The 12,213-nt window shown below is 32.7% G+C and overlaps 1 protein-coding gene across 3 annotated transcripts in view; it reads right to left on the reverse strand.

Moving 5' to 3' along the window:
• Positions 1-12,213, reverse strand: part of LOC115215250 (TSC22 domain family protein 1) — a 142,339-nt gene that overhangs the window by 50,878 nt on the left and 79,248 nt on the right. Inside the window, exon 3 of one of the 3 annotated variants that reach the window (XM_036505310.1) lies at positions 4,788-4,827. The exons of the other annotated variants lie outside the window; for them this stretch is intronic. Coding sequence (XP_036361203.1) covers positions 4,803-4,827 — 25 coding nt within the window. The 3' untranslated portion in view covers positions 4,788-4,802. Of the gene's footprint in view, positions 1-4,787; positions 4,828-12,213 lie in introns of those variants that run through there. 3 annotated transcript variants of the gene reach the window in all.

Raw genomic sequence — 12,213 nt, forward strand, 5'->3', positions numbered from 1 at the left:
TACTCAGAGGAGAATGGTATCAGAGAGTACGTGATGACAGGCATGCAACAGGTGCTGAATGCATCATATTCTGAACCTTTATAGCATGAGAAATAGAGTCAACAAACAATTGTTGATATTTTTCAGTGCTTATTATTTTAAACACCTGCCACCTATATTTTTTTTTAGTGAGCAGCTATGCCAGAAACTAATGACATCATATATCTTCCCATAATTCTAGACGATCATGTGGAGATGTCTCTTCTTTTTTTAAAACCATGCATTTTATAAATCTTTAATATCAAACCACTTTCAAACTTTTATACACCTTAAAATCATATATATATATATATATATAATATATGTATGATTGGGAAAATAAGTATTGAAATTTGTCAATAGCTGTTTAGATTTACATATATATATTCAGTTGGATATCGATCTGAAGCTAGTACTTGGCAAAAATAACAACTTATATCATGAAATCGGCTACATGATTATAAATTTGTGAACAATTCAAGAAGAAAATCACATTTATCAATAGACCTTCACATCCAAACGTAATATTTTTTTTTCTTCCTGCAACCAGCCAGACTGCATTAGCTCACAATACCTGTATGTAGAACACACCTCTTGCTTGATATTTCTTTCACTCTAAGCAAGCAGATAAAGAGTTGGCAAGTATCCAAAGTGTAAAGCTACTTTATATAAAATAATACTTATCACAATACAAATTGATGCAACCAACGAAATTATATTCCAAGAAAATATTTTTTAGACTGTATGACACATATGCAAGACGTGTGATGTCACATGTTTGTAAAACCAGAAATAATGAGTATGGCTTACTGGTTGCATGAATGGCTGAGCTCAAGTCAGCTCAGAAAACAGACATTAAACACAACAATTCTTGTCTTCAGAAGAGATGGGTATGTATAACAAAACTGGGTGGGAAAATACTTGTATACAAACAGTGAAGAGTAGATGTAAAATAAAGTGCTGCAGTTAGATCTGAGGAACAGTGGACCTCACAAAAGAGATGACAAAGGTTCATAGGAGTGATAAAATTCTGTGCTGCAGACCAATGTAAATATGAAAACAGATAAAATTTTAAAAATAGAGAAACGAGAGTTATGAACATAAGATCATGGGTACCTAATATTGATTTCTGATTTTATCGCTCAGCACTGTAAAAGGTGTGAACCTCAGCCTATCCTATTCTCCTCTCTGCACCTAACTACTATTATGAAACAATAAATACAAGCATAAAACAAAATAAATTAACAAGTATTATTGCATGTTTAAAATTTCCCCTCAATCAGAAATTTAATTTCAAGAAGAAAAAAAAAATTAATCAAATCAAAACAGCAAATAGGCAGGAACTAACTGTTGCACAGATAGTGCAGTCAGTGGACTAATGTGTTGTTTAGTCTCATATTAACAGGAAATTAACAGATTAGAGCTAAACACCACAAACCACTTAGTTAATAATGCGGTATTAATAATAACGCAATGTCTGCAGCTGCATCCTATAACCAAGGTTTGTCAATATATCTACAAAGTGGTAATTAAAATTCACTAATAATGAAAATAACCAAAATAACAGATAAGCAATTTTAATTAAATAAGTGTTATGATAGTCAACAGCAATCAAATTATACACAATTATGAAAACAGTCAATGGTGTCAGTGAAATATTCTAAAGGATTGTGTTATAGGAACACAGTCCTAGCATAGAGAGTGGTCAAAACTTTTGCATAGCATACGATTGGAACAAAAGTAACTAAAACACTAATTACATCATTTGTAAATTAACAAAGCACCCTAAGAAAAGTGGGTAGATAGGAATGGTGAGTCTACTGCAATGGAATAGGAAGTTTATAGTGTTAGAGGTTATAAACTGTTTAAACAAAAGAATAACAAAAATATGAAGCTGTGAGTGAATATGATATATCCATGATGTATTGATAGAGAATGGTAATGAGAGGAATAAAGATAAGTTTGGAGTGGCTTCACAAATGATTCAGCATCGAAACACGAACAAATATCACTACTACTACTGCTGCTAGGGGAGTTTGACTCATTTAACTCTTGTTAAGCCAATAGTTATTATTATTAGATATGTAAGGAAAGGGAGAAATGAAATAGATAAATGTAGCTTTATCTATGTCATTATGAAAAATTTCAAAAGGTTCCACCACAGCAAAATAAATAAATCTTCACTGATAGAAACATACATATATGCACACAAATATATCTCAGGCAAATCTGCATCTGAATTATTATCACTAAAGATATAAAATTATATATATATATGTATGTATGTATAAACAAACATTTACTTCTAAAGCATTGAAATGTGTATTGTACAATACAAACAAGAAAGTGATAGTTTTCGAACACAGTATTGCTGTTAGAACAGTAGAATTAATGGGTAAATCACCCTTACAAGGCAGCAAAACACTGTTTGTTGACAACTTCTTCCACTTTCTAATAGTAATTACGCATTATTTCTACTGTTCTAATGGCAATGCAGCATTTGCAAAAAATACCACCAACTTCTAACAATGCAGCAAGTTTAATAAAACCTTTATATTTCAGATGCAAAGGCCCCTCTTCACAAGAAAAGAACTTTCTGCATTTCTTTTTACCTTCTTCGATATTACAATGCTCCAAGCAAACTACAACGATGCTAGATGTGTCGAAACAATTGACGTGATTAATAATAAATTCTCGTATATTCCATCTTCTGTCTTTCATTTGTCATATATATATATATATAAAGGCTATGGAGAAGGATATTTTGAGGGAATAAATGAAAAAGCAATATTAACTAACAAGAAAAGCTGAATAAAACACAGAATGATGCATGTGGGAGAGATGAATACACTGCTACAGGTAAGTAATGTAAACGAATGCTTAGAGACAGAGTGAAAATGCCTCGAGATACTAACCAAGGATAGCTATGATAGATCAACAAGAATATTAATGCTATGTAAACAAAAGCACTCAAGGAATGTGAACCAGGATATGCATAGTACATAAACCAGGATAGCTATGCTACAAAGGTACCTATGCAACATGAACATAGGTATTTATGCTATGTTAACAAAGGTACTTAAGGTACATGAACAAGAAAGATGACTCAGGATGAAATTACAAAGGTCTGTCGTAAACCAATAATGTATTAATTGTATTGTAGGTATGTCTACTTTTTACTGATAAAAATATAAACACAAATTTATATTTAGTAAATGTATATGCATAGATACACACTCACTCATTCACTGAGGGTTCCACTAATAATTTAAGAAGATTAGAAAATCAAGCTTCTAGGCAAGACAATCTGTTTTTAAGGGTAGAATATTCAAAAGTTAAAGACTAAAGCACAATATTGATACTGGGTATTATAAACCTTAAACATCCCCTTAAAAGGTCTAATTTTGCTTACTTAATTTATTGGAAATGTTGAAAGAGATACACCTATAATGTTAGAATAGAGTGAATATTATGATTAAATTTATAGAACATTAAACTATACAAATTATAGTTCTGAGCTGGTGATAAACATGAATATATTTAGTAATGGGAAGAAACAAATATAATAATGTTTTCAAGTTTTGGCACAAGCCCAACAATTGTAAGAGTAAGGGGCTAGACAACTACATCACCCACCCCACCTAACTGACCCTGAAAGGATGAAAAGTAAAGTCGACCTTGGTGGAATTTGAATTCAGGAAGACAGACAAAATGTCCAACATGCTAAATGATTGATGATCAGGAATAAGAGATGTAAAACGTATGTTAGGGTTAGGATAAACCACAGGAAATACAAAATGGTGAAATTCAGTAAAGAACTAAATCAAAAGGACATACAGTCTGTGATAGTTAAAGGTTAAAAGTAAATAAGGAACAGATATATCTGTGAGGTTAACTAGTTTGCTTTGCAGTTGCATGGTTTCAGGTTCAGTCCTAGCTGGGGTAAATGTATTCTACAATAGTCCCAAGCCAACTAATTCCTTGTGAATGAATTTGGTAAATGGAAACTGTATTTAAGTCATGCAGTGTGTGTGTGGGTGTGTGTTTATGAGTGTATGTGTGCATGTATTTTTTGTTTTTATTGTTTTGGTGGAAGTGTGTACACATATGAGCCATTTATTTGTGCTTGTCCTTCCTACTGTTTTGTTAAATCTGGTACTACTTATTTTATTGGTCTCTTGCTGTTGAACTGCCATAACTTTGCAGTTCAACAACGAGAAATCCATAGAGTAAGTAGTACCAGACTTAAAACAAATAAATACTAGAGTCAATCTGTTTGAGTAAACCCTTCAAGATGGTGCTCAAGTAAAACCACAGCCCAATGACTGAAACAAGTAAAAGAATTTTATAAAATAACATAAAATGAGTTGGTATTACTTTGGTGGGTTTGTTTATGTTTTTCCCAAATTTCTTCACAAAATCTAGGAAGAGAATATTGGAAAACCAGTTGCTAAAATAAATTGTACATTTAAAGTGGTTGTTAATTATCTTTCACCATTCTGTAGAAACACCGTATGCAACCATTTATGCTGTAAAAAGATAATTTAAAATAGAAAAGGAAATGCAAAGAATGAGTCACAAGAATATAACCTGAATGCTAATTGTAAAACCATTGTGAAAATGATCAATAAAGATTTTTCATTAGCCACCATAGCCTAAAGTGAAATGAAAATTTTCATAGTGAATAGTATTCAACGAGAACTTTTATTTGAAACCTGTAAACATATCTGTAAATACCCATGGCAAGGTATCAGTGAATTTCCTGAAATTAGCTATGTGAAGTCTCAGTAATTTGATGACAGAGTGCATCTGTAGACAATGAAAGGTATGTTAAGAGCATATAGAAGCCACATTATCGATCATACATTAGATAGCTGTAAGAAAATATAGCAGAGTGGAATGAAATGTTAAAACATTAAATGGTGTTTTTTTTGGTGTGGGGCTCCGTCTTTTACTTGCCTTTCATTGGACTACAGCCATACTGGGCACCATCTTGACTAGTTTAGTTGAACAAGTCGTTCCTAGTCTCTTCTGCTGAATCACTAAGTTATGAAGATGTAAGCAAACCAACACCAATTATCAAGTGGGGGGAAACAAAAACATACACATATATCTATACACATGATGACAGGCTTGCATGCAGTTTCCATCTATCAAATTCCCTCACATGACAAGAACTACAGTATGAGACATTTGGCCAAGATGCCACATAGTGGGACTGAACATGAAACTGCATTGTTGCAAAGTGAGATTCTTAACCAAACAGCTATGCCTGCCACTTATTTGTCTGAAAGAATAATATTTGAGCTTTTTTTCCCTCCTACTGATCTATTTTTCAATGGTAACTAGGCAATTTTTACAAATTTGAACATTTGTCTAATAAAGCAATTATTTTTTACAGGTAGATAATTTTTCACTTAAAGTAGTTTCAACTTCACATTCAAGTGAAGATGCCGGTTTCACATTTGGTTAACAAATACAAAACACATTTGCCAACCAAACAAACAACTATGTACCTTGTTCAAAGTTGTAAAAGCAGCATTTACAGAAGAAATGAGACTTATTCCTTATATAAGTAAATAATGATTTCTTAAGTATGCATAACACTTTAGAAAAAGGGATGTGAATCTGTGACCTTTATGCTGATCCATGTTACTAAAGACATGACTCTGAGAAGAAAAGTAATGAAGTATTAACAATGTTCAATGTTTATTATATTCCATAGGATAACATTCAATGAAATTTTTGTAATTTGTTGATATTACTTGCACCTAAACTTAATTAGAGATATACTAAGAATAAAGCAGTAAAGTTATATGCAAAATGAAAATAGAATAGTAAATTTTTATGAAAATACAAATTAGTCAAAAGGCAAGCAAGTAGGTAAATTTATAAAGGTGAAAAGAAAAATTAGAAAATTAACAAAGCCACACAACCAATCAACATCTATAACCTAAGTAGTTCATACACAACACAATGTTCTACCTCCACTTTTCACTGTCATATTTTCTACCATCTTTCTCCAAGTTCATTGCTTGATGTTGCAATGGCCTTCCTATATCTCTTTTACTGGAGTGTTTGACCATCTGTGGCCATATTCACTATAGGTAGGATATCATGTGACCAAACTATAAAGTAGATATATCTGAAATTGTATAAATCATTATGGCACCAGCAGTGTACTGAGTACTTGGCTAGACACTGCACCATACCTGCAACTACTTACTTGGCAGCAGAGCAAGATTAAAAAAAAAAGAGAAACATCCAATAATTCAGTGATGTGACATGGGATGGAGTTTGATAGCTTACAACACCGATTTCCATCTAAAACATTCTATCTCAATGACGGTGGAAATAAGAGCTTGAAAGTCAGGGGAAGAAATGTCCATTGAAGTTGTTTTAATTTAATAGGCTGGTTGAAAGAGCTAAGGATGATAGCAAATGTGAAAGAGTTACATAGAGAAGTAACCAATATAACTGTGACAATAATAATTTAAGAGAGAGAAGGGTAACAACATATACAGCTGATAAAGGTAACCAATAAAATAACATCAGTAATGATTTAACATTATTTTGCTATATTGCTATAGAGTAGACAGCTATTTAGTTTCGAAAGCAAATACCTCTCATAGAGTGAGTCCTTCTAAATGACTAAACACTAATTAAATAACAATAAACACTATGAGTTTTCCTAGACAAATTGAATTTCCATAAGAAAGTATAAGAGGTGGGGAGTCAAAAATTATCTACATTTTCACCAAAACTTTCTTTAGGTTGGCTATACTGCCTTCAACACTTCCAAGCTAAATGGAGGTATTCTTGTGGTTACCTAACCGAGGTTTGACCTTGATCACTCCAGTTTGTTTTCCTGTGTTACAGAGTAAACATGGCCACTCTGCTGGCAGAGGGCAGCAAGGAAGAACAGTGATTTCTCTGGGGATGAAACTCATTGCAGACTTTCAGTACCAGAGACAGCACTCTTCCATGTAAGAAGTGTGTATGAGTGGATCAAGAAATTTTAAAATCGCCAGAGAAGTATGAAGCACAAAAAGGGAGGAAAACACCCGCCAACTTCCACCACTGATGTGAAGATTCAACAAGCTCAAGAGATGGTTCTGGCAAAGTGACAAGTGACCATCAATGATGGTGGCGAGTTTTCTGCAAATTAGTCATGGTTCTGCATACATAATCATCCACAACAAGCTTTACTTCTGTAAAGTCTGTGCAAGATGGGAGCCAAAAGTGCTTACTGAAGTGCAAAAGTGCAAATCATGTGGAGATTTGTCAATGCTTACTTGACCGCTACAACAATGAAAGTGAAGCTTTTTTGAGGATATAGTCACAGGAGATGAATCCTGGGTCCATTACTTTCAGCCAGAACCCACAATGCAAGGTATGAAGGGGAAACACCTAGAATTGCCAGTGAAAAACAAATTCAAGACTCAACCTTCTGCAGAAAAAATGATGCTAACCATTTTTGGGATGCAAAAAGGGCCTATACTGGAACATTAACTGGAAAAGTGGTTTACAGTCACCAATGTAGACTAGAGAGAGACACTGGCCAACAAACTGAAACCAGTAATTCACACCAAACGCCAGTATTTATTGTCAAAGCAAATGTCGTCATTGTACAGCAATGTACACACACATATTGTTGCCTACACCATTAAAACCATTGAAAAATTGGGTTTCAAGTTACAGAGACAGGCTGCATACAGTGCAGATGTCGCTCCTTCCAATTACCACCTCTTTGGAGCATTCAAACATCCTGTACTACAGATGAAGAAACACAGGAAGCAGTGCATAAATGGCTGCACTTTTCTTCAGTGGACTAACTTTGTAGACTGCTAGAAGTGCATCAAAAAGCAAGGAGATTATGTCAAAGAATGATGTAATTGTTCAAACCCTGCTTTTCTTTAATAAATTATAGAAACAAGTGTGTATAACTTTTTATTTACTCTTATAGTTTAATAAACATAAGAATAAAAAGAAAATCTCAAAACAAAGTTTTCTTAACGCTTTTAACACCAACCCACCTGAGACGGCATTTGATTCTGTGATACAAACCTCCAGTTTGAAAGTGATCCAAATTAAAACCTTCCATCAAAATTTCATGTTAATTTCATGTTCCAAGCACCAAATTAACAATGACTTAGGATATTTTATTAAATTTTTAACTATTTTCAGAATGAATTGAAGCAAAGATAGTGTATTTTAACAGAAATTTGGTAACACCATACCCATATCAAAGTGCTATTACATTTAAGCACAAATGTTTGATCAGGACAGACTGCTTGATAACGTGCTTGGAGGTATTAGACTCATTTTTAATGTGCATGGAGATATCAGCAATAAATAAAAATATTAATTCTGCATCTGGGAGATTTAAGTGCATTGTTAAGAAAATTTTCAATATTTAATCAGTTATCTCAGCATAAAACTGATTTACTTTGTATTTGTTGTGATTTCCCTATGAATAGATGGTGAGTAATGGATTGCATTCAGGTGGTTAGCTCATTATTTTGACATCAATAATTCAATAGGAAATCAATATTTGAAAAAAAGCCTCATTATGACTGAAGAGAACAGCAATATTGTTATGTTGAAATTATGTTGCTACAAGACACTAAATTTAAGTGATTACTTCAGATTCTATATCAAACAGACACTGAAGAGGACACAATGAATTATAGAAATTTGGCACACATTAAAGTAGTGAATCAAAGTTTTTTTGGGTTTTTTTTAAAACAAAAATGTCTGCCCTAACATTTGCTCAAAGAATTCAAATAATTGAAAACAATTGAGGATATTATTGGGACAAAGTTGAAAAGAAGATAGCAAAATGTGTATGTTTGATTAATACAAATTATAGAAACAATATAGGTAGAAGACACTTGCCCAAAAATCCTAAGAGTCATTGGAAGATTAGAAGAGTTAAAATAGAAAGGAATATGTGATATGTTTAATGCTTTTCATATCTGATTTCAATTGAAATACACTGCCTTTGCTTCAATCAATTTTGAAAATAAGGATTTAGTAACATATCTGAAGTCATTATTATGCTGGTGTTTGGAATAAAATCAACATGAAATTTTAGTTCAGTTTAGAATAGGAAGCTGCTATCATACAACCAGTCTTGGACAGTTTGATATCAAAGGATTTAAGGAATAATTATAGAAATAAGCTAACATAATAGTTAAAGACATCAGTGGAAAAACTAACTAGAAAGATCACAAATCAAAAACTATAAAAATAAACCTAAGTTGAGTAGTGAAGAAAGAATACTTCAATTGCAGGTGACAGAATTTGTCTGGTGGTATAAAATTAAGATTATTCAGAAGCAGAATGAATTGTCAGAGAAAAAAAAATTTCAAATCAGTAATTACACAAGTATGACAGAAGAATACAAGAGTTGTTTGGAATATCTAGTAGTGTAATTAAATGCAAAGTGAAGTTTGAGGTCTACCACTGGTATGCAATGTTATTTGGTTTCAACTAAAAGAACTGTAAATTTTGCAATGCATTCTTGGTGTCCATAGATACAGTACCTAGCTCTGATAAATGCAGTGCAGCAAATGAGAAATATATTTCCTTTGTGGATTGGATATTAATAGCAAAGATCCCAGTAGATCTGAAATTTATTTTGCAGCTGAGGAAGCTGATAATGAAAGTAGAATTGACATGAACAACACAACAATATAAAAATATGAACTTAAAATACATGTCTGTAACATCTTGAACTTAGTTAAATTCACTGGAAACAAAATGAGTGCATTAGGTAATTGAATAGAAATTATGACAATGAAGTGATAATAAAGGTAGCTGTTTCTTAGAATAACGAGATAGTATACTAACTAATTTACCACACACTTAATAATAAATAATGCATCAAAATCACAATATACACAGAAAGGCAACAGTGAGAGATCCAAACAAATTTGTGATTCAAAGTATGTTTCCAGTAACTTATAAGTGGTGAAAGATCAACACAATATTCGCAGTGAATAAAAATGTTTCAAGCAGTAACAATATCAATTAAATAGATTTAATTTATACAAACATAACAAACTAATTAAACCATTTTAACACAAGAATATTTTTGGTAAACAAAACCTTTAATTTTCAAACATTCTTCAAGTATCAAGTTATTTAGAAATATCAAATATTTGCTAATTATTTCTAAAGTGATCATCAAAATATAATTAAATTAAACTAATATAACTTCTAACTCAATACTTAAATAATGAAGTTTATATTCTATTCTACACTTTAATTTAATAAGCTGATTTCTTTTGACTAGGCACAACCAGCCTGTCAACCAAAAAAAACATGGTAAATTGATTCAACCCAAGTATATTTCTGTTACTTCTTTTATTGACACAGATGAAAGAGATTTCATTTATAACTGGGAAACTACAGAAAACTTTTTGACCTACACTAACAACTTTATAGATTCTTAACTGATACATTATGAATAACCTTTATAATACAAAATTACTAAAGTCATTTCGCAGGCAAATATTTTTTCTCATTTATAAGAGATTCAAGATGGCATATATGTGAGGAATAGCTTACATGTGCAGGCATGGCTGTGTGATTGAGAAGTTTCCTTCCCAACCACGTGGTTTCAAGTCCAGTCGCACAGCACAGCATCTTGGGTGAGTGTCGTCTACTAAAACCAAGGTCAGCCAAAGTCTTGTGGTATTGTCAGTTCTCTTGTTAACAAATCATTCACCTACTTCCCTCCTTCAAAGTTGTATGGAATAAAAGATTTACTTGGAAAGCAGGTAAAGGTTAAGGCAGTAAGAGCAACCAGCTGTAAAACATATTCATCTAACCCATGCTATCATGGAATAATAGGCATAAAACAAATGAATGAATATCTACAAGAAATAATTGTGTACATTTTATAACTTTTTAACTTTGATAATTTGTGAATAAAGGAATTTAAGGAGTATTTCCAGAAGTCAGGTCTTTGTCCAAGACTAAAATCATTTAATAACTGTATTCATTCCTGTTTATGTTTCAATTTTCGAAAGGTCTTTAATTAGTCTTGCAACCAGACTAAAGAAACATTTGTCTCTGGTCAAAACACTGATTTTGCTTGGTAGGAATGTGTCAGGTTTTAAATCAAGTCAACATGACATTTTGGAGATTCAAATGAGAAAAACAGTGCTAGTTAAACTATGCAAAAAAACAAACTAATTTGTGGAAAATTTATTCTGCATGACAAGTTGTCAAAAGTTGTCCAACGGTTTGGTCAGAGCTGAGAATTAGTTTTGACAGGTATAGCAGATGTTGCACTATTAGCTGGATAAGTGCAGTTTGAAAACAAGAACAAGCACTGCACAAACACTGAACCACTTATGATAGCTACAATTTTTACTGCATCATTATATCACTGTCCAAGGATTGATTCAGAAACTCAATTCTTCTTCCACAGTTCTTTAACACTTTCCAGTGTCTAACACAGGAAAATATGACATATATGAACTTTATTTGCTCCAGTTGTTAACTTATAACTCCCAGATTTATGTTTTGCATAAAAAGAAATATTAAGACCCACCACTATTTGAACAAATATAATCATTGAGATTTATTTACTACAGCTTGATCAATTGCTTTCTCTTTCATAAAACATAAGCATTTTAATGTTAACTTTTCTATACCTGCACGAGTCAGATGGATTTCAATGAAGCAAATTTTTCTACAGCTGAATGGCCTTCCTGTTACCAATCCTGACTTGTTTCCAAGTTGAGCTGGACAGGTTTTCAAAGAAGACTAGAAGCAAATGTGACACCACTTGTATGATGGTGATGCTCACTTACATCTATAAAGCCGTGTCAAGAAAAGGAGACACACATACACACCAATAGACTTCTTTCAGTTCCTGTCTAGGAAATCCATTCACAAGGTTTTGGGCTGGCCCAGAGCTATAGAAGACACTGGACTGAACCTAAAACCATGGGGCTGGAAAGCAAACTTCTAAACCACACAGCTATGCTTGCATTTCATAGCCATATTTACATGTGTATATATATATTTTTGTGTTTATTTCAGACACACACACACACACACATGTGTGTAGTAGTAGTAGTAGTAGTAGTAGTAGTAGTAGTAGTAGTAGTAGATGACACTTGCTCAAGGTGTCACTCAGTGGGACTGAACCCAAAACCATATGGTTGCAAAGTGAGC

Source organism: Octopus sinensis, linkage group LG8 (assembly GCF_006345805.1).
Source record: "Octopus sinensis linkage group LG8, ASM634580v1, whole genome shotgun sequence".
NCBI lineage: Eukaryota > Metazoa > Mollusca > Cephalopoda > Octopoda > Octopodidae > Octopus > Octopus sinensis.